At 36.7% G+C, this 24383-nt stretch overlaps 1 protein-coding gene across 1 annotated transcript; it reads left to right on the top strand.

Annotated features, from left to right (window-relative positions):
• The first annotated feature begins 673 nt into the window (after window positions 1-673).
• LOC117322287 (endoplasmic reticulum junction formation protein lunapark-B-like) lies at window positions 674-19473 on the top strand. Its single transcript, XM_033877102.1, has 10 exons — window positions 674-827; window positions 3090-3131; window positions 4344-4531; window positions 4977-5035; window positions 5812-5852; window positions 6146-6232; window positions 7104-7425; window positions 10490-10663; window positions 11437-11553; window positions 13096-19473. The coding sequence occupies exons 1-10, from the start codon at window positions 801-803 to the stop codon at window positions 13485-13487; spliced, it is 1449 nt and encodes a 482-aa protein (XP_033732993.1). The 5' UTR covers window positions 674-800; the 3' UTR covers window positions 13488-19473.
• The last annotated feature ends 4910 nt before the right edge of the window (window positions 19474-24383 follow it).

Here is a 24383-nt window from a genome sequence, read left to right as displayed (position 1 = left end):
GAGCCGTGCGTATTCATTTCACAGAGTTATACGTACTTTAACACAAATAAACATTTACGTCGTAAATGTAAATAAAACATATCGTATTTAATCTTATAATAAACGATCTGTTTGAAAAATATGAACGTTGTCGTACGTACCAGCTAGGTAACCCGCGGGTAGGTGACCCAATACATTTTTTATGTCCGACCGGGGACTCAAACCCTATAGCCTTCTAGGTAAGATGTTGTTCCAAAGTCGTTCAATATATACGCAAGCATTGCCTTCCATTACTCAACTCCCCACCCGAGCAGTGTACATGTGAAGGTGTGAACATGAATTTAACTATATCTTCGTGTACGATATATGTCTGCAGATATCTGGGATTTGGGAAAACTATCAATGTTGATATGCATGTGGTCTAATAAATGTATAATTAATTAATGGCGTTCACTTTATTTATTTATTTATTTATCTAAGTCATTTATTTATTTATATTATTTGACATTGAAAGTGGCGTTGCTAAAAATAATAAAACCATATCGGATACATAAAACGCTAGATTTAACCATTTCTTATCTAACGATATGAATCGTGAATAGTTACTGCCTTATACTTTTATTAGTTCATCCCTTCGGAACCCTGTATATGATTACCCCTGCGAGGCCCCATTTCCTTTCGGACGACAGATGGCAGCACACGACAAACATGGAAGATGAAAGTAACTGTTGGCGGGTTTTAAATTAAAAACTATTTAATTTAAGACGTTTGAGGGAAGACCAACTACCAAATATAGATATTGACAGCTTCACGGAATCAAGATGGGTATATTGATCGCCAAGTTTCGCGTAAGTTTTGCATATGACAGGTGGTTTTCTACAAAACATTGTTGATTTCCGTCTTCACTCATCGGCATCAAGAAGTGAAAATAGGGATGATTTTTCTGTAACGTCTCGTCCTCGGCTTCGCCCCGAGTGGGATATTGTTACCGAATGTCAACCGTTGACTGAAATAAATCGACCCCAAGCACATACAAGGCAACATGTTCCATCAATCTCCCCCACGAGGGACGATGGAAAGTTTTGGTCTGTGACTCCTAGCATATGTTTATATTTGTTTTCGTGTCAGTAGAAATGATGTCTGTGGTCATTACAATGTCTGAAAGGGATCGAGCTCGAGACACCAGGCTTACTAGATGTATATGATACCGAACCAAACATTGAATTATATAAGAGACAGGACAGACAGTAGACCATTATATGTTATTGACTCCCCAAATAAGATATGACTCTTGAGATTGAAGGAACATGTCTATTTGAAATATATGTTTTAACCTTTCAGATTTCTCAGTAATACTGATTTGATTTCTGAAATTGCTAAAAATCAAAGGTCAACTGGGTGCCCTGAGAGAAATTAGTTGGTAGATAGGAATTAAATTTGAAGCAGCTGAAATATACAGGTTTAATGCTACTGTACTAGTACATATAGTCCACATGAGTATACATTTGACAATCTTTCCCCCTGTTACATATATAAGAATCCATATAAGAATACCTCGTAACTATAAACGATCATAATACAGGGTATTATATGGATTATTATATATGTACTAACAGGAGAGAAAGAATGCGATGACCAGACTGCGACCTCTGAATTAACTCTAGACAGATGTTCAAACCATTTGAGCCACCTGTGTTCAGCCAAGTCCAGTTACACTACATTCCATCCTCTATCAACAAAGTCTTTGACCCCAAAGACACCTCTTGGTATTTAGTTGAGTGCCAAATGTAACAGGAGAGAGATTGCATTTAATGACAAGACCTGGACCTCTGAACTTCAGACAGATATTCTAATATGTACAATTTGATCCACCTGACCACCGGTGCTCAGCCCAGTGTAGATTCATTGAAACAGTTTCATTACATATATTCTTACTTACTGAACGTCAACCTGTGAATACCGGTAGTCTGTTAAACCAGAGATGCAGGGTTTGATCCCCTGTGGAGGAAATGAAGCCTGGGAGAAAGAAAGCTTGCATTGACATGTAGAAAAAAATTAACTTGTTCTAGCAAAAACTGTTAAAGTTTTAATTTGCCCTCTAAAATAATCATGATTTCATTTGAAAAATCAATACCTAATTTTTCTTTCAATAACCCTATATACCGTATTTATTCTAATAAACGCCCCCACCCTAATAAACGCCCCCCCTTTTTTTGGAAAGAAAAATTCCTCAATTCAAGAAAAAGAACTTACCATGGCACAGTTATATATCCATCCACATGTGTCCAGAGGTAATTATTTAAAGGATATCCAACATAAAACTAACACAAACCACAAAACAAAGTTTCAGTAACTATATACATAGTTTTGCAATGTTTTGGATACATATACACATGTTTCATGGTGTGAAATGAGTACATACAACAGATCTCACAACTTACTGACTCTGAAATTTTGATCTCCATTAAACGCCCCCCATGGAAAAATTTCACGCCCCTGGGGCGTTTATTAGAATAAATACGGTATGTCTGTGTTGAATCCATACTCTATATATAGCACTTTGGTTTTTTCTACACATGCAAATTACTTTTCAGTGTGTTTAAGAATTTCTCTGCCATCTGGCCATAATATTCACCATTTGACATTGTGACACTCTCTCGGGAAGCTTCAGTGTTTTTCTATGGTTATTTTAGGGTGCATTTTAATTTACTGACCAAATGTTATAACTTATCAATGTACATGTATACATTACAGCTTTTTTCATGAGAGTATGATATCAACTGATAATACATGATGTATTAATATCTCTTTATGTGTATACCCTGAATCCTTTATCACCGTGTGTCAGATACTTTAACTTTTAAAGCATCATCATGAAAAGATTGGTACTTTGATCTTCTAAAATATGAAGGCGATATAATTACCTTATTTGGATACTTTGGCCATGTATACTGTTGTAAGAGAGAATCTGTTTGCACATGCATGTCCAATAGCAGATTTTTTCATGTTGTACGTTTATCAAGTCTTTCACCTGTATGATGTTCAACATATGGTTAACATTTTTAAAATACTGTGAAATACTGGTTTACTGTCTTTATTTTGTTTTACAGAACAAACCATCAACAATTGATGTGTTAGAACAGATTGAAAAGGTAAATTTAACAACTTATGATCCATAACTAATTAACTCATATAAAGTGACAAAATACATAGAAATGTGATTGTGAACCTTATTTTGTTTTGAGTGCAGGAATGTTGACTAGTAGATATATATTGTCTATTTTACTATAGTCACTGTAAGCATAGATATGTTCTTTGTTTGCAGTCGTCAGAAAAACAAGAAGATATACAATACATGTGTGTCTGCTCTATTCGCTTGGTAGGTATATTATAGATAGGAAGTTTTTTCATGAAATACATGTATCACATTAATTTGTCCACGTACATGAAAGTTAACCACAGTGAAGCTAAGACCTTTCACATTGGAATTTGATCATCAGCTAGTACAGAAACATGTGTTGTAGGGCTCAGTTATCAGTGATAGATTATCACGACATATGGTAGAAATACAGGAATATTACATGTATTTATCCAATTCACGAAAGACATTAAATGTGACGAATAGAATCTTACATGGACTTGTTTCATGGACAGGATATCTCAACCTGACTTCAAGAGTTTGTGTGGACAGCACTTGCACGAGGCTTATCCCTGTCCACAATAGAGGCTCATGTTTGATTATTTTTTTTTCACATCTTTGATAAAAAACCAAAATAACATAGTAACATGATGAAGCTTCACAATATTGAGACTAGCGTTAACTTATAAAGCACATGCCAGCTGTCACTCCCTAACCTGCAAAATTGATTTTTCTCTTACCCTGGACAGGGATATCCAGTTTTATTGGGGCAAAATTTTTTTATTTCACCCTAAGGAAAAGACAAGCTACACATGCTCTTTTCACATTCTCAACAACTATTTCGTCACGTCAACAATATTATGACGTCACGGCAACAGTACAATGACGTCACGTCGACAATTCAATCACGTCACATCAACATTTCTTTACATTGATGTAACATCAATATTAGATACATAAGAGGGTAAACAGGGTAAGAGAAAAATAATCATTCACCCCCATGGAAGTGAGACAGGGGAATCTCAGCCCTCAGGGTAAGATAATTAAGCTGCCAAACACTCAGCAAGCCTCGTGTTTGGCAACTTAAGAATCTTCCCCTCGGGTTGAGATTCCCCTGTCTTACCCCAATAGGGTGAAAGATTCTATTAATACCATCCCTGGCTATGAGATCACCTTGTGAAGAATATGAGAAACTATCTCTTCTCAATTTTATATATCTTTTTAGGATATTACTCGTCTACAGAAATTTCGACTACGTAACCAACAGCAGCAGAAGAAGTTCATTGGATGCCTTATTTTATACTCGATTGTTTTGTATATAATCGCTGCCTTAGTGATCTATTTTGTCTACTTCCCACCTGACTGGAAAAACCGACTCATCTACTCATCACCTCTGCTTGTATTCCCAATGTTGTGAGTATCAAAAAGGACATGCAGAGATATTGCAGAACAATGATGCACAACATGTTTGAAATCTCTACTCAACAACAAAATAGATAAAAAAAATCATGTTATCAAGGTTGGCCCCATTGGTCTATGGACTTAAGATAATAACTTAATAAAAGTTGAGATTTCCTTTCTCGATCAATAATTAAATCACTTCATAAATAAATCCCAAATAAACCCAGAAGTATACAATTACTGGGCATGAAGATATGAACACATTTATGCTACCAGGAATGAGCAAGTCCTGGCCCTATATAACATTTTAAGATAAAAAACATTTGAGATATATATTCAAATTATATATTATAATATGTACGCATACTGTATCAGTTGTGTTGATCAAAATAGCATCTATCTGGTAGGCCGGTACATACATGAATACATTTATATCTTGTTTTTTATTTATTTACAGAATTTGGCTGATAAAGAAATTTCTTCATTGGTATTTTGTTAAGAGGATAACAAAAAATGGTAAGGAACATTTTAAATAGACAAAAATATTGATTTCAGGACAAAATAATTTGTACCTGTATCCATATAAAGATACTCTAGTATATATCTTTTTGATTAATGACAACATTGAAGCATCTGAGCTGGAGCATCTTCGCTAGCCAAGGCTTCTGATTACGTTACACTCCACGAAACCTTGGCAGATAGAGTCGTGATTAAACCATCGTGCCCTGGAATCCCAGGGCATCCAATCAAATCGCGTTTTACATTCGGGTTTAGTTTCACAGTAAACAAAAAATATGGTGCCTAGTACAGAGCTACCTTGTCGACTATGTCATGGCATTTTACCTAGATACGGAGACAAACGATCTTCGGGGAAACATTCACAGTGTTTGATCAATTGATAGAAGTCACTGATCACATATCTCATCAAAATGACACAAGCCTCCATGTGTGCCTGTAAACATCACTGATGAAGTACATCGGTACCGCTCGTTTTGATTGGTCGAAAATGTCATGCAGAAAGGGGGGTTATTTCAACTCTCCGATAGAGGGCCAGAACTGACGACTATATCTGCCAAGGGTTCTTGGAGTGTAACGTAATCAGAAGCCTTGGCTAGCGAAGATGAAGCTGGAGCAGTCTGTCTGCTTTAATTTGTATTGGTTTAAATTTTGTCATTCATCTCTTATCTGGTATACTGATCATTATATCAAGTTTTGATAAAAGTTGCAATTAATTTACAACACTTTAAAACAGATTATAGTAAATTTATTACTTTATGATCTTACTGTTGCAGATCTTGCATTGAACGAATTGCGAGATAACAGAAAACAAATTGTAAGTAGTTAATGTTATATTTGATAAAAACAAAATGAAATGAGTTATTAATGACCAAAGGTCAAGGCCTCTTTTATCTGGTAAATGGTTTTGATACTGACAATTAGTCAAAGATTATTTGAATTAAACGAGAAGTCACATGACCATGATTCAAGGTTATGGATTAAATATCAAATTTTGAATGGAATGCTGAAATTGTTTTCAAGTTCTTTATTTCTTAAGGAAATGATAAGAAATTGTGTATGCATTGAATATGCTTTGTAAATTGGCAGTTATTTTGTCCTGTTTGACAGTTGGAAGAAGTCATGGAAAAAGAGACCTACAAGAAAGCCAGGGAAATTCTACAGAAATTTGATCCTGCCAGATTTAAAGAGTTGGAGGTAAAACTAGAAATACACAATATTATTCACGTAGCCAAATGATTCTAGTGTAGCCAAATGATTATTTTATAGTGAAGCCAAATTATCAAATAATTATAGTGTAGCTAAAACGACCAGGACCATACAATTGAATACAATTTTGAAATGCTTCTCTGGTTATTAATTTGAACACTTAAAGTTGAAACAGTGTAATTACCAAGACATTATCCATAGCTACTTACAATACATGAAAATCTATAGACAATTATAGCAGTGAGTTTGTGGTGTACTATCTTTCTAATTTACCCATTCACGTGTCAGCTTGTTAACAGCCCCCAGTTGATGATGCGTGATAAACATTTAATCGCCGAAATGTAACACATAAAATTTATAACTGGTTGATGATATAATTCTCACTGACATCTCCCTGGACAATGCCTCACTTTTGGCCTTTAGTTGAGTGTTCACCGCTGTGAGAAAGGCTTGGGTTCTGTCCCCTAGCCGAGACATACCAGAGTCTTTAAAAATGGTAGTTGCTACTCCTGCTTAGCGCTCAATAATTAGTGGGATGACTGGTTCGCTCATTGTCAGTATAATGTGACCGGGTGGGGTGTGCTGCTGGGTGTCTTCGGCAGTATGCTTCAGTGAGGTAGCACTATAAATCGGCAAAAGTTCCAGCCTATCACAAGGAGACTTAACACAAACATACCACAGTCTCCCAAAACACACATACACACTCACCACATGCATGCTTGTCGCATGCACGGGAGGCCGTCCTTAAATGACCTTCGTTATTAGTAGGATGTTAAATAAAATAAACAACCAAGCATCTATAGCAGTGAGTGTACTACTCTATATTAAGACACCAATTCCCCTGACTGATTGTTAACAGCCCCCAGTTCCAGCCACACCCAAAGTGTCTCCTCCAGGATCAACTCTACGACACAGAGGAAACGCCTCAGGGACGCGGATATCATCGCAGGAACAACAGAGATTCCAACCGTCACACACACCAATGCAGTCTGCCACCCCAGGTATGAGGCCAGGTTTACGGCCTGGCATGACTCCAGGGGCGCGGCCTGGATTGACTGCTGGTCAGCGTCCAGGCATGACTCCAAGGTTAAACACACCTAGACCAGCAGGCTCAGACACACCGCAGATGACCCGACAGGGTGGCCTTCGACCTCGCATGCTCATGACACCCATGCACAATGGTGTGTACACCTGCTTCATTGTTTGGTTAAAGATACGCAATTTCAAGCTGAAAATTAATATTATAGAAAAAATTTAAATGAGAATTGATGGCAATATATTGATCATCCTCGATACTTAAAGGGTTAAGATCACATATGCTCTCTTCATTTCCCTGGAGTATCGGAGAAAATGTATAATGGTTATTGTACTGAATGTATATTAAGGAAAAAACTGATTTTTTTTTGTTCATCTAAAAGTTCAAATGAAAATGGTTTCCAAGTGAAATGTAGCATTTTAGATTGATTTTACATCTGATCATTGTTTTTATTTGATTACTAAAAATGCTTGAGTTTGGGTAAGTCTTATGCAAATATGTATACATTTGTGTACCTGCATGCAATGTTTGAGTGTGTTTTATAATGTTATATTAAAGCTTTCTTCCTTTTGAAATTTTGTTCCCATAAAAGACTCTGGCAGTGACTTCATTTACATCTATAAATAAATGTGACCATTGAGGCCATTGGGGCTCTTGCTTTTGGTTATCTTCGGGTTGTAAATCAAAAGGGGATATTGTAATGCTGTAGTCTGTCCAAATAAACATTTTCGGACAAAAACTCAAGTTCAAGTGAACCGATCAAGCTCAAACATAACACACTGCTTCTTTTTAGCCCACCATCATCAGATGGTGGGCTATTCAAATCGCCCTGCGTCCGTGGTCCGTCGTCCGTCCGTCCCTCCGTCCGTCCCTCCGTCCGTAAACAATTCTTGTTATCGCTATTTCTCAGAAAGTACTGAAGGGATCTTTCTCAAATTTCATATGAAGGTTCCCCTTGGTGCCTAGTTATGCATATTGCGTTTTGAGACCAATCGGAAAACAACATGGCCGACAGGCAGCCATCTTGGATTTTGACAATTGAAGTTTGTTATCGCTATTTCTCAGAAAGTACTGAAGGGATCTTTCTCAAATTTCATATGTAGGTTCCCCTTGGTGCCTAGTTATGCATATTGCGTTTTGAGACCAATCGGAAAACAACATGGCCGACAGGCAGCCATCTTGGATTTTGACAATTGAAGTTTGTTATCGCTATTTCTGAGAAAGTACTGAAGGGATCTTTCTCAAATTTCATATGAAGGTTCCCCTTGGTGCCTAGTTATGCATATTGCATTTTGAGACCAATTGGATAACAACATGGCCGACAGGCAGCCATCTTGGATTTTGACAATTGAAGTTTGTTATCGCTATTTCTCAGAAAGTACTGAAGGGATCTTTCTCAAATTTCATATGAAGGTTCCCCTTGGTGCCAAGTTATGCATATTGCATTTTGAGACCAATCTGAAAATAACATGGCCGACAGGCAGCCATCTTGGATTTTGACAATTGAAGTTTGTTATCGCTATTTCTGAGAAAGTACTGAAGGAATCTTTCTCAAATTTCATATGAAGGGGCCCCTTGGTGCCTAGTTATGCATATTGCGTTTTGAGACCAATCAGGGAAAAAAATGGCCGACAGGCAGCCATCTTGGATTTTGACAATTGAAGTTTGTTATCGCTATTTCTGAGAAAGTACTGAAGGGATCTTTCTCAAATTTCATATGTAGGTTCCCCTCGGTGCCTGGTTATGCATATTGCATTTTGAGACCAATCTGAAAATAACATGGCCGACAGGCAGCCATCTTGGATTTTGACAATTGAAGTTTGTTATCGCTATTTCTCAGAAAGTACTGAAGGGATCTTTCTCAAATTTCATATGTAGGTTCCCCTTGGTGCCTCTTTATGCATATTGCGTTTTGAGACCAATCGGAAAACAACATGGCCGACAGGCAGCCATCTTGGATTTGACAATTGAAGTTTGTTATCACTATTTCTGAGAAAGTATTTAAGGGATCTTTCTCAAATTTCATATGTAAGTTTCCCTTGGTGCCTAGTTATGCATATTGCGTTTTGAGACCAATCTGAAAACAACATGGCCGACAGGCAGCCATCTTGGATTTTGACAACTGAAGTTTGTTATCGCTATTTCTGAGAAAGTACTGAAGGGATCTTTCTCAAATTTCATATGGAGGTTCCCCTTGGTGCCTCATTATGAAAGTGTTTAAATTTAAAAAAAAAAAGTAAAATAAAAAACGATTTGCTAATAAGGTCAAAGGTTAAGGTCACTGTTACTCCAAAAAGAAATTGGTATCTAGACAATAACTCAAGTTCAATTTGGTGGATCAAGTTAAAACTTACTGCTTCCTTATATATAATTATTGGAAAATATGCTTGCATGGGATTTTTTTTTCGGATCAAAAGGACGTGAATAGGGGAGAAGGAGTGGATTAGTAAATTGCACCTGTTGCATGCTATGGTGAATTGTTTTCAAGTTTGTTAAATAGAATTATTTGGATTTGTCACAGTTATCAAATACCATAAAAATTTCCTTAACATGGGATAAAGATACAGATATATTTCAGGTGTAAGATGCATTTTGTTAAATTGGTATGAGTTTGACCTTAATCCACCTTGAAGGCCACTAGTGTGAGATGTGTTTGCTATCAATATTATTTGAAGAAAAAAGTGATTGAAACAGCAATATTAAGTTTTTGTATTCCCAACAAATTTTGATTGGCATATTATGTAGTACTGACTATTTCATTAATTTAGGAAAGTTTGGGAGTATATTTTTAGTTCTAAATCAGATAATGTTATCTTTCATCCTTCTATTCTGTATAGGCCTCTTTGGACTTCTGAGTTAAACTTTCGGACAGGTGAATCTTGTATCCATCTCTGGTGCTCTCGTTAACTCATATTGATACTCCATATTATTGTTGGAACTTTGGTGATGTAGTCCTCATTTTGGACTCAATTGATGTATTTTAGTGATTATTACTGTGTAACTGTTAAAACATTTGATATATTTGTGTATATGCTTTTTAAAATGTTTGTAGATTACAGAGATAGATTAGAAAAATATTTATAGAAGGTGAAAAAAAATTCATCAAAAGGAAATTTAAAAAATGACCAGTAAATTGAAATATAAAAAGTGAACATTTTATTTGATTTTTGATTATCAACCTATATCAGTATATTGTATGTGACTGACAGGTAGAACTCCGGGGCCCCCTCTACCTCGTCCTATCTTGCCGCGGGAGAGAAGTACCACAGACCGACTACTGGAGTACCTGGTGGGCGATGGCCCTCAGAATAGGTTTGCCCTCATCTGTCGATACTGCCATAGTCATAATGGCATGGCTCTGAAGGAGGAGTTTGAGTATCTAAGTAAGTATTTGAATACTCACCAGACATTATTTTGTTGACTTGTATTCCTTTGATTTTATATGCCTGCCTTTCACTTTTACCCCAGACATAGAAACTTTTGCTCCAGAAAATGTTCTCCTCATGACAAAATGATGCTCAGATCAGACATGATATGTTTACAGTAGAGAGTAATGAATTTTTCGCTTCATTGTTAAATTCAACTCCTTCTTTTTGGCAAATGTGGCAAAAATATCTTGGTGATATTATAAAGGTTACTTGTACGACTACTACATGTGTCAACACCCTAGCGGGTTCATTTCTTATTTATAAGGGATTTTGATGAAGCTTCACGCAATTATAAAGCACCATAATATCTCTGACAAGTTTGAGTTTCAGAGTTACTGGATCACGGTCAAGGTCTCCATTACGTTTTAAACAAAAACCTAGCAGCTTCATTTGAGGGATTTGCATCAAAATTCACACTCTTATGAAGAATCATAATATCTCGGACAAGTATGAGTGTCTGGTTGTTGGGTCAATATCACTTACTTTCTTTATATATATATACATTATTCAATATCAGCACTCTAGCATCTTTATTCCTTAAAGGAAAAACTTCACACTCTAATCAAAGACCATAATTTCTGGGATAGGTTTCAGTTTGAGGGTTGTTGGGTCAAGATTCACCATTACTGTTTTTAGAAAGTTCTGCCGCCTTTGGAATAATGCGAACTCTGCTACCTTTAAAACTAATTTTTTACATAGTTAACACTATTATCCCCTACTTGTTGCAGGTTTTCGATGTTGCTACTGCTACCAGATGAACCTGGCGAAGAAGCAGAAGCCTTACGCTCCAAAACTGGACACTGTTACAGCGACACCTGGTGTCCGACCTTTGCCGTCAGGATCAGGTAAACAGCATCCCTTCCGGTATTGTGTATTTTAGCTCACCTGGACCGAAGGTCCGGTGAGCTTATGCCATGGTGCGGCGTCCGTCGTCCGTCAACATTTGCTTCAAATCGCTACTAGTCAAAAAGTTCTTATTGGATTTTGACCAAATTTGGTCAGAAACATCCTTGGCAGAAGGGGATCAGAATTTGCATAAATGGTGACTCTAGCCCCCAAGGGGCCTGAGGGGACGGGGCCCAATAGGGGAAATTGAGGCAATTCCTTTAAATCGCTACTAGTCATAAAGTTATGAATGGATTTGAACCCAATTTAGTCAGAAACATCCTTTGGGGAAGAGGGAACAGATTTTGCATAAATGGTGACTCTGACCCCCTAGGGGCCAAAGGGGCGGGGCCTAATGTGGAAATAGAGGTAATTCCTTCAAATCGCTACTAGTCATAAAGTTATGAATGGATTTGAACCAAATTTGGTCAGAAACATCATTGGGGGAAGAGGAACAGATTTTGCATAAATGGTGTTTCTGACCCCCTGAGGGGCCAAAGGGGCGGGGCCCATAGTTATGAATGGATGTTCTAAAAACAATTCTTGAGGTCTTTCAGACTCTTAGAGAGTCTTGACTTCGTTATTTCTTTAAAGCAGTTAGGATCCCCACACCATAACCATATATTGCATTGTTTGAGATTGACAAATAAAACGAATTGAACATGAAGATTATTTTAACATTTGGTCTAATTTTTAAAGACATTTTTGACTGGCCTGCCCTGAAGGGAAAGTTAGCTTATGCCATGGTCATCAACCATTTAACTTTTGCCTTCAAATGACTTCTCACGAACCAAATGACCCAGAGAAATTATATTGGGCTAGGGCTAGTAGCATATTGGAATGACATGCTACCAAGATTGTTCAATATATAACTTCTTCTCAGCCTGGAATCATGATATTTGTCCACTAGCATGTTTATTGAAGGGCTATATCAAGATTGTTCTAATAATTCATCTCAAGAGATCTACTTTTAAGGTTGCAGGGATCAATTGGGGTAAGATTTCAAAATTATATTTTGAAAATGTTCAAGAATCCTAGGGTTATGTTACATTAATTGAAAGAATGGGTATTAATTTTACTGATTTGTGACCTCAATCAGTTTTAGAAGTCACATGGGTAAAATTGTTTTTTATAAGCTGGACACGTTAACAATACTACCCAAGTTGACTTCTGGTTTGAATTTTATTCAAATATTATTCTCACACTTTGGTTAGCTTGTGGGTAAATATAAGTCTTTTCCATTTTAACAGCATCATTATGTGACATTATGTGTCAAAATTCCCTCAATACTGACTTTGTTGGTTAGAAAGGACATTACATTAATAATGCCATGATTGTAGATTTACATCACTCAACCTTAATGTTTATTAAGAATCCCTTTATAAACTTTTCCAACAACACATTAATATAATAGAAGATTCATTTACTGTTTTAATTTAACGGACATACCATCAACCAGCCCCAGATGTTCCGTTTACCAGAATTTGTTTTTTATTTGGTAGGTGTTTCAAAGCCTGGAGAAGAAGAAAGTGAAGACGATGAAGAAGAAAGCAGTGAAGAAAGCTCAGAGACTATGGAAGTAAATGGTGATGACATTGCCACAACCAGTCAGCATAATAAAGAGGAAGGAGCAACCAAAGGTCAAATAGAGGCCAGGAGTCAGGCAGAGGCCAAAGGTCAAACAGAGGTCAGGGGACAGACAGAGGCCAGAGGTCAAACAGAAGTAGAAACTATCACCAGTTCAGTGGAAAATACAGAGCAGGATATGGAAATAGATGGGGTGCATGCTTTAGATGAAGGAAATGAAGTGGATTCTGGTAATGGAAGCAATATTGATGAAAATTCGAAGGATGAAATGCAAGAGGCAGAGGGTGTATCTGAGAAAAAGATATAACCAGGGTTAGATATGACTGAGGAAGCAATTGGATTAAATGGTATTGCACAAATCATTGTATCATGGAAGTGGGAGGTATTGGTATGGTATTGTGGTGGTGGGTTTAAGTCCAGATGTGCCAACCATTTCCCTATATCTAATATCTGGGCCCAGTTGGTCAAAAGGTGATTAGCTTAAGCACTTGATTAGTGAAAATTTCAGTTTTCATTTCTTGCAAAACCTCTGAGTATATCATCTTTAAATTATGCCAGTTGGAAGAGAATTAAGAATTACAGAATTTCATAAAGTTTTGTCAAATTTGTTCTCCCAGAAATTTTATATCAGGATTTGAAAAACGTTGTTAAAATGTGATTAGCCTAATCTCCTTTTGAACAACTTGGCCGTGATGGGTAGTGAGGCGTTTGAAGGTCCCTCACCCTTCCCATATAGATGCACATGTCAATACATCAGCAGATTTATAACAATTTAATGTATAATATACCTGTTCAATTTAAAGTATACACCATCTACACTAGTCAAGGAAATTTGGTTCTGACTATAAATAGACAATAATTAAAAATGCCTAACGTTCTAGGTTTATATATACACAGTTGACTGTGGTATTGCCTCACCAGTAAACATGACCGAGTATTCAATTGGAGAACAGAGTTCAATAACATTGACTTGTGACATCATAATCAGATCCAGTACGAGTTTTATGATATTAAATGAAATTCAGGAACGATTTTCTTAAATCTTTTACATCGACATTCGGTCCTATTTATGTAACATAGCTTCCATTTTTCAGTAGAATTACAGGTGAACGATACAGGCCCCATGGGCCTCTTGTTCAGTAGAATTACATGCTTGCTACGCAACCATTATAGATTTCAGAATCAACGTTTCTTGCCACTGATCTTCCTCAAATGCTGTAAAATGCAGTCTTTAGTTGTGAAGTCTGAATTATGTCGATAATCTGTTGGATTTTATCAGGTTCTAACAGGAGTGTCTCCTGACAAATGTTGGTGGTAGCTTGCTTCAAAAGTCTCGATAAAAAACCACATCAGGGACTTGGATAGAGATTTAAAAAAAAAAAAAAAAAAAAAAAAAACAGAATTCTCCAGCAATATGGAACCTTTAGTAATAAAATGTTGGTTGACCTACAACTATCATTCACCATGATTTATCTTTATTTTTCATACCAATTTTCTAAAATAACACCAGAAGTTGTTTTTCATTTGCGCTAGAAATTTATTCAAGATGATAAATTGTATGAAATAACTGTTACCAGGGTATCATTTTCCACGTTTTGCCTGAAATCCAAGATGGCTGACTTGACAAACAGCTGTCTTCCAAAATTAATTTCAACCAAGTTTTGTCATTTTGGGGTTAATCAATGTCCATTTTTTAGAGTTTTGACATTTTGAACTTGAAATCCACATGCAGTATATTCCAAGACTTTCCAGGAATGATCCGAGATCTTTTTCTTTTCATCCAAGTCAGAAAACCAAGTGGCTGTCATATTGGCCATCTTTAAAACAGCTTTTTTTTTTTTATTTGAAATCAGTTTGAATTCACAAACCGATAGCCCACCAAGTGTTAATCTTCAGGTAAAATGTAAATCCAACTTGCTTATTTTGTGGGTGGCCATCTTGAAACAAATTACCCGGGTACCCAATTATTTGCATGCTGTCAACAAGTTACTTCTCAAAATCTATCCAAAAGATTTATTTTGTTATATTTTTGATATCGGAAATTATCCATTGGGTAATACAATTGTATCTTGTATCCTCACTCCAGTGATATATATATATATATATAAGAAATCTTGTAATTATAGCGCTGACTGTCTAGAATGTTCCTATTTCAATTTGCCATATTGAAATCCACCGATTTTTCTGTGTAATGAAGTAGAAGTAGCATACATGACTGTTTTGCCCCATACAAATTTGTATTTAGCAGCATTTCAGTATAAAGCAATACTTTCGAGGTCACAATGGTGATCTTGTTGTGTCAAGCTGTCCATTCAAAAAGACACAGTTTTAAAGTCATAACAATACAATGTCTAAGATTCCCATTGTTAATTCATGCAGGATCAAAATTCTGTAGTTGTAGAAAACTCAATAGTTTCTCATCGAATACCTGATATAAAATGTGCAGTTTACTCGTATAACAGAATATACTGATATTTTCCACTCATACTTTGATTGATACTCGTAAAAAATATTGATATTCTGTCTGTATTGAGATAAAAATGGAGGAGGCTTTATTGTATGTATTTTTGAGTAAATTGTTTATTACTTGTTGAATGAGTAATTATCAAAAACAAATCCACAAGTTTAAATGAAATGTAAAAAATGGTATTATCTAATTGTAATGTACATTAATTGTGTTAGAATACCGTACTAATTATTCTGAAAGTGGTATTTAGAAATAGAATTCTATCAATTTGCTGTTGAAATATAATTTATTTGTGGTGTTGTGTGTGTATGGTAGAGTCATGATTTAGGAGTGTTTTGTTACATCCCACCATTAAAAACTGATCTAGTGTAAGAGATATACTTCATATCATGTAAATTGGTTTGGTTTTGTGTGTTTTGTGTATTTTTTTGTTTGTTTTTGTTTTCGTGGCTGTTGTTTGGTATTTAACCTATCATTCTGGTTCTGTAGTGTGTATTGTATCTGGTTCTGTACAAATCCTACATATCCATTCAAAACATGAACATCAACTTCATAACATGAACCAAAACTTTTAAACATGACAAAGACTTGAAAACATCAAAACATGAACACTGACTTTGAAACATGAACACCAACATCATAACATGAAAACATGAACCTAAACTTCAAAACATGAATCCAAGCTTCAAAACATGAACACCAACTTCAAAACATCAACCCAAATTTCAAAACATCAACCCGAACTTCAAAACATCAACCCAAACTTCAAAACATGAAAACATCAACCCAAATTTCAAAACATCAACCCAATCTTCAAAACATGAACTTAAACTTCAAAACATCAACCCAAACTTCAAAACAGGAAAACATGAACTCAAACTCCAAAACATCAACTCAAACTTCAACACATGAACTTAAGCTTCAAAATATGAACACCAATTCAAAATATGAACACCAACTTCAAAACATGGACACCATATTGAAACAATTGAACACAAAGGAAGGGGATCGTGTGACGATAAATATACACTGGTACCCTCCTCGGTTACATCCTTTATGTACTTTGTGAGCAAAGCGCAGTCCTGGAAGAGGGTAGGAAACTAAGGGAGGGAACCGGTCTAGAATAGATATGGCATGTCAACCTTTCAACATGTCACTGAAAAAGTAAGAAAATGTCAAATAGATCTAGAATCGGAATCACATGGTTAGATGGAAGTGTGTCATGTCTTTGATAAATTGTCTTTTGTTTGCTATGCTTTGCTCTAATCTTTTTCTTCTTTACTTCCTTCTAGTTTCCTTTTGATGTTTCCACAAAATGTACAGCATTCATGTTTCCACAAAATGTACAGCATTCCTGTTTCCACAAAATGTACAGCATTCATGTTTGCTATTAATAGTCGTTGTGTATTGTAGAAATGCTTTCTTGTTATTGTGCGATAATGTAGATTTGGTCTGCGCAAATATAAAACTGGCAGAAATGTGGTCAGACTGCCTTGTGAATTTGTTTCATGTCCCCAATATACCAGTACTGTTGTCAGAGCCGTAACATGTTGCCCTCTGTCACAATTTTTGTGAAGCAGTTATTCAGAGTTCATCATGCAATTAATGGGATGCTGATCAAGTTATTCCTGCGTCAAGCAACATTACTGTGCAGTCAAAACAAAACAAAATCATTAAATTGTATAACTTTGAATTATGAAATGGCCAGTTCCATTTCCATCAAAGTAGATGGGGTGTGCCTGCTTCAAAAACATATTTCTGATATATCATATACCTACATGTGTACATATTTTTTTTCATTTCTCTATAACAACTGGATCTCTAGTCAGAGAATCACGCCATGACATTTACAATAATGTAGGCTAGATATGTACATTCACCACCCCACCTAAGACGTTGATTTTGACAAAATAATAATGATAAGTCACAATTAAGTGCTCATATAGTTAACTCATAACTGTAGTTTTGATTTAGTGCTGCCTTAGGGCTACCTTAGTGCAATAAGTTCAAAAGAAAAGTGTCATTATGAGTCCCTGTGACATTTACATGTATTTATTGAAATGTTTTATAATCATTCCAAAGACATCCAGCACATAACAATGAACACCTATTGGTATACAAATGTACATTGTTTGATAACACCTTGATCTAGATGTACTTTAAAAAAACAAAAAAAATCTGTTTTTGTTTTTTTGTGTGTTAAAGATGCTACACCTCCAACAACTTTTTTATATATCTCTATATACACACATACACATATATTCTTGTCGCAAAAATTCACAAATTGGTGTTATGATACATCAAAGATAAAAAAAAAAAGAAGCTCAAACTTTTTGCAGGTTGATACTAATGTATGTAAGTATGTAACTTTTGGTAAAAAAATGTACACAAAGACTATTATTTTTTTCGATTGAAAATAATCACTCTTTATGAGAGATGTAGCATTTTCAATACAAACACTTCCTTATGATATCTGTAAGATGAAATTGATGTTATGTTAGTAATAGGTTTGGTTTATAATGAAATGTAATATTCTAAGACAATTTGGCAGGAAATATATCTATTCAGGGTGTTTTTTACAAATTCATTATAAACTGTTTACAAAATGGTCACAAAATCCACTTTCATGTAGAGTGTAGCAAGTTTGTATACAGGAAATCGATTACATTGTTATTACGATTTTTTTCTTGTCAGGGCCATGCTTTAAAAATTTCTCACTTGAAACAGAAAACAAAAATGTACACATATTATCAATCTTAGGAGGATGAGATCTAGATGTGTCATGTGAATATAGAAAGTATGCCTCTTAGGTATCAACTCTTCTGGCCCTTAGAATCACTGATGAGTACTAGAAGGACAAAATAGCTTATGATGCAGTTTACTGTAATTTATATTTTGGCACTTACTCTATCTCGCTATCAATTTGTATTGAAAGGTGCTAAAATCTTGTGTATGTTTTGTATAATCCTTCTCTTAGCACCTATTATACCTTGAAATTTCAGCTCCAATACACCACAATGTATCATATTGCAATGTATCGTAGAGAAACGGAAATTACAAGTCAAATCTTAATTAGATTGTTAACATTGGTAACATACACTGTGAGGTCCTCCATACACAATTAAACCTTTTGCTCCAGTATAGTGTGTAATAAAACCAACGATTCTTATACTTCAGGTGTACGTTGCTATGTGTGTCATTATGCAGATGTGTTCCGGTGTTGTTGGGTTTCACTGTTGATTTTGTTGACAAGTTTTAGTTACGTAACTTTGACTACTTTATAATCAGTGATAAGCCGATGTGTGTTTGAGCGAGTAAAGTAGGTGTATCTGTGATGTATGATAAACAAAATTGTACTCTTTTTTTTTCGCGGAAACCATTTTGATTATAGTGCTAACGGTGCAGTGTATTTATAACTATGATATTTATACGACGTGTATGTACAAGCAAAATACGTTATTTCAAAACCAAATGAAAGTATTAAAAACTTCCTACATAATTGTTTTTGTTATGTGGCAAATGGTGATATCTTAAGTAACACCTTTTAATGTTGGTACACATTATAATTTTAATTTGACTTGCATTATGAAATATTCCATTACAGCATTGCCATTGTTTGCATTCAATAGATGTTGTCTCTATGAATATTTCTTGAAAGTCCACAGCAGCACTTTGGCCAGGGTTTTTGCTTCTGGTGTGTTGTCCGCACACCTTGAGATTTGTGTAACCTAACTGAAATGGTATAGATGTATTTTGATTGTGTTAAACTATACACATATATTTTTGTTTTGATCAAGATTGTTATTAAAAGGTACAATGAAGAAAACACCAGAATTCTTGTTGTTATTGACTGGTGGAAATTGATCAAAACAGAGTACTTAAGTGTGCATACATTTTGAATCAATATGAAATGTATTCAGTACTGGAGAAATAAGTCTCTAGACATGGGATTAATCCTGGAACTAACACTCTAGATGTTGGGCTAATCATGGAACTAATTCTTAAGGCATAGGGCTAATCATAGAACTAACTCTAGATGTAGGGCTAATTATAGAACTAACTCTCTAGACATAGAACTAACTCTAGATGTAGGGCTAAACCTGGAACTAACTCTCTAAATCTAGGAATTAAGTCCTTAGTCATGGGGGTCAGTACTGCAACTAAATCTCTAGACATGGCCATAATCTTGGAACTTAGTCCTTGATGTAGGGGTAAATCCTGGAACTAAGTCAATAGACATGAGGCTAACCCTGGAGTGACTAAACAAGGGTCTGGAACTAGGTCTTTAGATGTGGAGCTAATCCTAGAAGTAAGTCACTAGATGTTAAGCTAAGTATCTAGACATGGGGTCAGTACTGGAACTAAGTCTCTAGACATGGGGTCAGTACTGGAACTAAGTATCTAGACATGGGGTCAGTACTGCAACTAAGTCTGTAGACATGGGGTCAGTACTGGAACTAAATCTCTAGACATGGGGTCAGTACTGGAACTAAGTCTCTAGACATGGGGTCAGTACTGGAACTAAGTCTCTAGACAGGAGGTCAGTACTGGAACTAAGTCTCTAGACATGGGGTCAGTACTGGAACTAAGTCTCTAGACATGGGGTCAGTACTGGAACTAAGTCTCCAGACATGGGGTCAGTACTGAAACTAAGTCTCCAGACATGGGGTCAGTACTGCAACTAAGTCTCTAGACATGGGGTCAGTACTGCAACTAAGTCTCTAGACATGGGGTCAGTACTGTAAGAAAGTCTCTAGACATGGGGTCAGTACTGGAACTAAGTCTCCAGACATGGGGTCAGTACTGCAACTAAGTCTCTAGACATGGGGTCAGTACTGGAACTAAGTCTCTAGACATGGGGTCAGTACTGGAACTAAGTCTCTAGACAGGAGGTCAGTACTGGAACTAAGTCTCTAGACATGGGGTCAGTACTGGAACTAAGTCTCTAGACATGGGGTCAGTACTGGAACTAAGTCTCCAGACATGGGGTCAGTACTGCAACTAAGTCTCCAGACATGGGGTCAGTACTGGAACTAAGTCTCTAGACATGGGGTCAGTACTGGAACCAAGTCTCTAGACATGGGGTCAGTACTGGAACTAAGTCTCCAGACATGGGGTCAGTACTGGAACTAAGTCTCTAGACATGGGGTCAGTACTGCAACTAAGTCTCCAGACATGGGGTCAGTACTGAAACTAAGTCTCCAGACATGGGGTCAGTACTGCAACTAAGTCTCTAGACATGGGGTCAGTACTGCAACTAAGTCTCTAGACATGGGGTCAGTACTGTAAGAAAGTCTCTAGACATGGGGTCAGTACTGAAACTAAGTCTCCAGACATGGGGTCAGTACTGCAACTAAGTCTCTAGACATGGGGTCAGTACTGCAACTAAGTCTCCAGACATGGGGTCAGTACTGCAACTAAGTCTCTAGACATGGGGTCAGTACTGCAACTAAGTCTCCAGACATGGGGTCAGTACTGCAACTAAGTCTCCAGACATGGGGTCAGTACTGTAACTAAGTCTCTAGACATGGGGTCAGTACTGGAACTAAGTCTCCAGACATAGGATCAGTACTGCAACTAAGTCTCTAGACATGAGGTCAGTACTGCAACTAAGTCTCCAGACATAGGGTCAGTACTGCAACTAAGTCTCTAGACATGGGGTCAGTACTGGAACTAAGTCTCTAGACACGGGGTCAGTACTGGAACTAAGTCTCTAGACATGGGGTCAGTACTGGAACTAAGTCTCTAGACATGGGGTCAGTACTGGAACTAAGTCTCTAGACATGGGGTCAGTACTGGAACTAAGTCTCTATAAATGGGGTCAGTATTGGAACTAAGTCTCTAGACATGAGGTCAGTACTGGAACTTAGTCTCTAGACATGGGGTCAGTACTGGAACTAAGTCTCCAGACATGGTGTCAGTACTGAAACTAAGTCTCCAGACATGGGGTCAGTACTGCAACTAAGTCTCCAGACATGGGGTCAGTACTGAAACTAAGTCTCTAGACATGGGGTCAGTACTGGAACTAAGTCTCTAGACATGGGGTCAGTACTGAAACTAAGTCTCTAGACATGGGGTCAGTACTGAAACTAAGTCTCCAGACATGGTGTCAGTACTGAAACTAAGTCTCCAGACATGGGGTCAGTACTGGAACTAAGTCTCTAGACACGAGGTCAGTACTTTTTTTTCTCTGCATTTCTTGTATTTCTTCTTTGACAAACGTTAGTTTTTTGTTGTTTTGTTTTTATGTATCGACAGTATCTTTCACGCGAACCTCATGGTCATGAGAAAGAAGAAACGTAAAGGAAAATACTCTCTGAGAAATATTAGCAACAGATTTCAAAATCAAAGATTACCGTCTGTTAGCAATTTAATTCCTCTGATCATCAGTCTCAAAATTAAACAGGCATCACAAATTACAAAGATAATATACACATACATGTACAAGAAACATTTGCACCGTTTAATATCGAAAGCAAAAGCACATATGTTTGTCTTTTTTTTTAAGTAACAAATTACCGGTAAGTCTTATACATGGCGCTATAGTTCCATGATAGATAACGAGTCATTATCTCTCTATTGAGCGAGATCACAACTGACATGACAAGAAAAAAAAACAATGGGAAAATTCCAAGCAGTATACAAATGCAATCTGAGAAAAAGAAATAATTAAAATATTAAAGTTACTATCAAAATCCAAGATGGCCACCCTATAGAGCCTTTTTTTCTTATCAATCTCGAAATTTAACAAACACAAATTCTTCTTCTCTTCTTTAATTATGGAACCTCCGTCAAAAATGACGATTACGGTCACAGGAAGGATCGTTGTATGCTTTTAAAAGAAGTAAAAAAAGTGCGGGGATTTGGGTACAGTGAGAGGGTGATTTTTAAAAAAAAATTTAGTGGAAACTGTAAAATAAAAACATTATGAGGGTGTGTTTACGGTGTGTGTTTGAGATCATCAAGGGCTGCATTGTGTATATGTGCCTTGAAGATCTCTAGTGTAGTGCATTGTACTGCTGCCACCGGGAGGAGGTTCCATTGTGTTATTGTGTGTGGGAAAAAGGAGTATTTGTATGTGTCATTGGTGGCAGATAGGTGTCTGAAGGTGTAGGGGTGTGTTTGCCTTGTCCTAGGGTCTGCTGGGTGCATGATGCCGTGTGGGTCTATTGCGACATGATGGTGAATGATTTTGTATAATAGTACGAGTCTGGTCTTGAGTCTACGTGTTTGAAGTGTGGGCCAGTTGAGTTTGTCCATCATGTCTTGTACTGAACTTGTGTTGTGGTATCTGTTTTGTACGTATCGTGCTGCTCTGCGTTGAATTTTTTCTATTTGGTTGATTTGGTTTGTGTTGTGCGGGTCCCATATGGAAGAGCAGTATTCCAGTTTGGGTCTCACTAGGGCTTTGTATGCATGTTCTTTTATATGTTGTGAGTTTATTTTCAGGTTGCGTTTTAGGAAGCCTAGTGATCTGTTGGCGTTTGCAGTGATGTTGTTGATGTGTGTATCCCATTTGAGATTTTTCTGTAATGTGAGTCCTAAGTATTTGCTGGCGTCGACTTATTGCAGTGTGTGGTCGTGCAGTTTGTAGTTGTATGTTGTTTTGGTGCGTTTGTTTGAAGTGGATATGATATTGCATTTGTTTGTGTGAAATTTCATGAGCCAGTCTTGTTCCCACTGTCCTGCTGCGTTTATGTCTTGTTGTAATTTGTGTGCGTCGTCTATGTTGTGGATTGTCTTGTAGATGATGCTGTCGTCGGCGAAGAGTCTGAGAGTGCTGTGTTTGATGTAGTCTGGTAGGTCGTTGATGTATATGAGGAAGAGTATGGGGCCCAAGCAGGTTCCTTGAGGTACTCCTGAAGTGAAGTGACTTGGACTTTGTCCGATTGTTTCCCTTCAAGTAATAATGTTTGGGTGCGGTTTGTTAGAAAGTCTAATCCATGTGAGTGTGTTCCCTGTAATTCCGTAGTATTTGAGTTTGTACTGGAGGCGTTTGTGTGGGACTTTGTCAAATGCTTTGGCAAAGTCCATTATGACAATGTCTGTCTGTTTGTTTGTATTGTTATTTAGTGTTAGGTCGTGTATGAATGTGGCGAGTTGTGTTTCGCATGATCTTGAGGAGCGGAAGCCGTGTTGGAGGTTGTAGAGTATGTTATTGTCCTCTAGATGTTTCATTGTTGCGCTTGTGATGATGTGTTCCATGATTTTGCATGCGATGCAGGTGAGTGAGATTGGGCGGTAGTTAGTGGGGTTGTGTTTGTCTCCTTTCTTGTATATTGGGTTTACATTTGCGTGTTTCCAGTCGTGTGGTAGTGTCCCTGTGCTGAGTGAAGTGTTGACGATTTTTGTGAGTATGGGTGCTATGGGGTCTTTGAGCTGTTTAAGAATTTTGCCGTGCTATTTGGTCAGGTCCTGTCGCTTTGTGGGGATTTATGTTTCCTAGTAATTTGTCCAAAATACCAAAGAAAACCAAAGAAAAACAAGCAGGACGTATATGAAATTTGAGAAATATCCGTGACATGTTTACAGTAGTGTGCAAATGCATTCTACATGTATGATTAATTAAATAATTAATTAATTAGTAATTAGTAATTAAATAAACAAAACAAAAACCAAAAAAAAAACCGTTCTGTTGCATTCTAAAATGGGCACGTGTTTGCCATATTTAATCAGTCAAAAATATTGGATCTGTATACACAATAAAAGCCCAAAGGGAAGATAGAAAAAATTAAT

Source organism: Pecten maximus, chromosome 2 (genome assembly GCF_902652985.1).
Source record: "Pecten maximus chromosome 2, xPecMax1.1, whole genome shotgun sequence".
NCBI lineage: Eukaryota > Metazoa > Mollusca > Bivalvia > Pectinida > Pectinidae > Pecten > Pecten maximus.
Note: the sequence above shows the minus strand (reverse complement) of the source record. Positions and strands in the feature narration are given on the sequence as shown.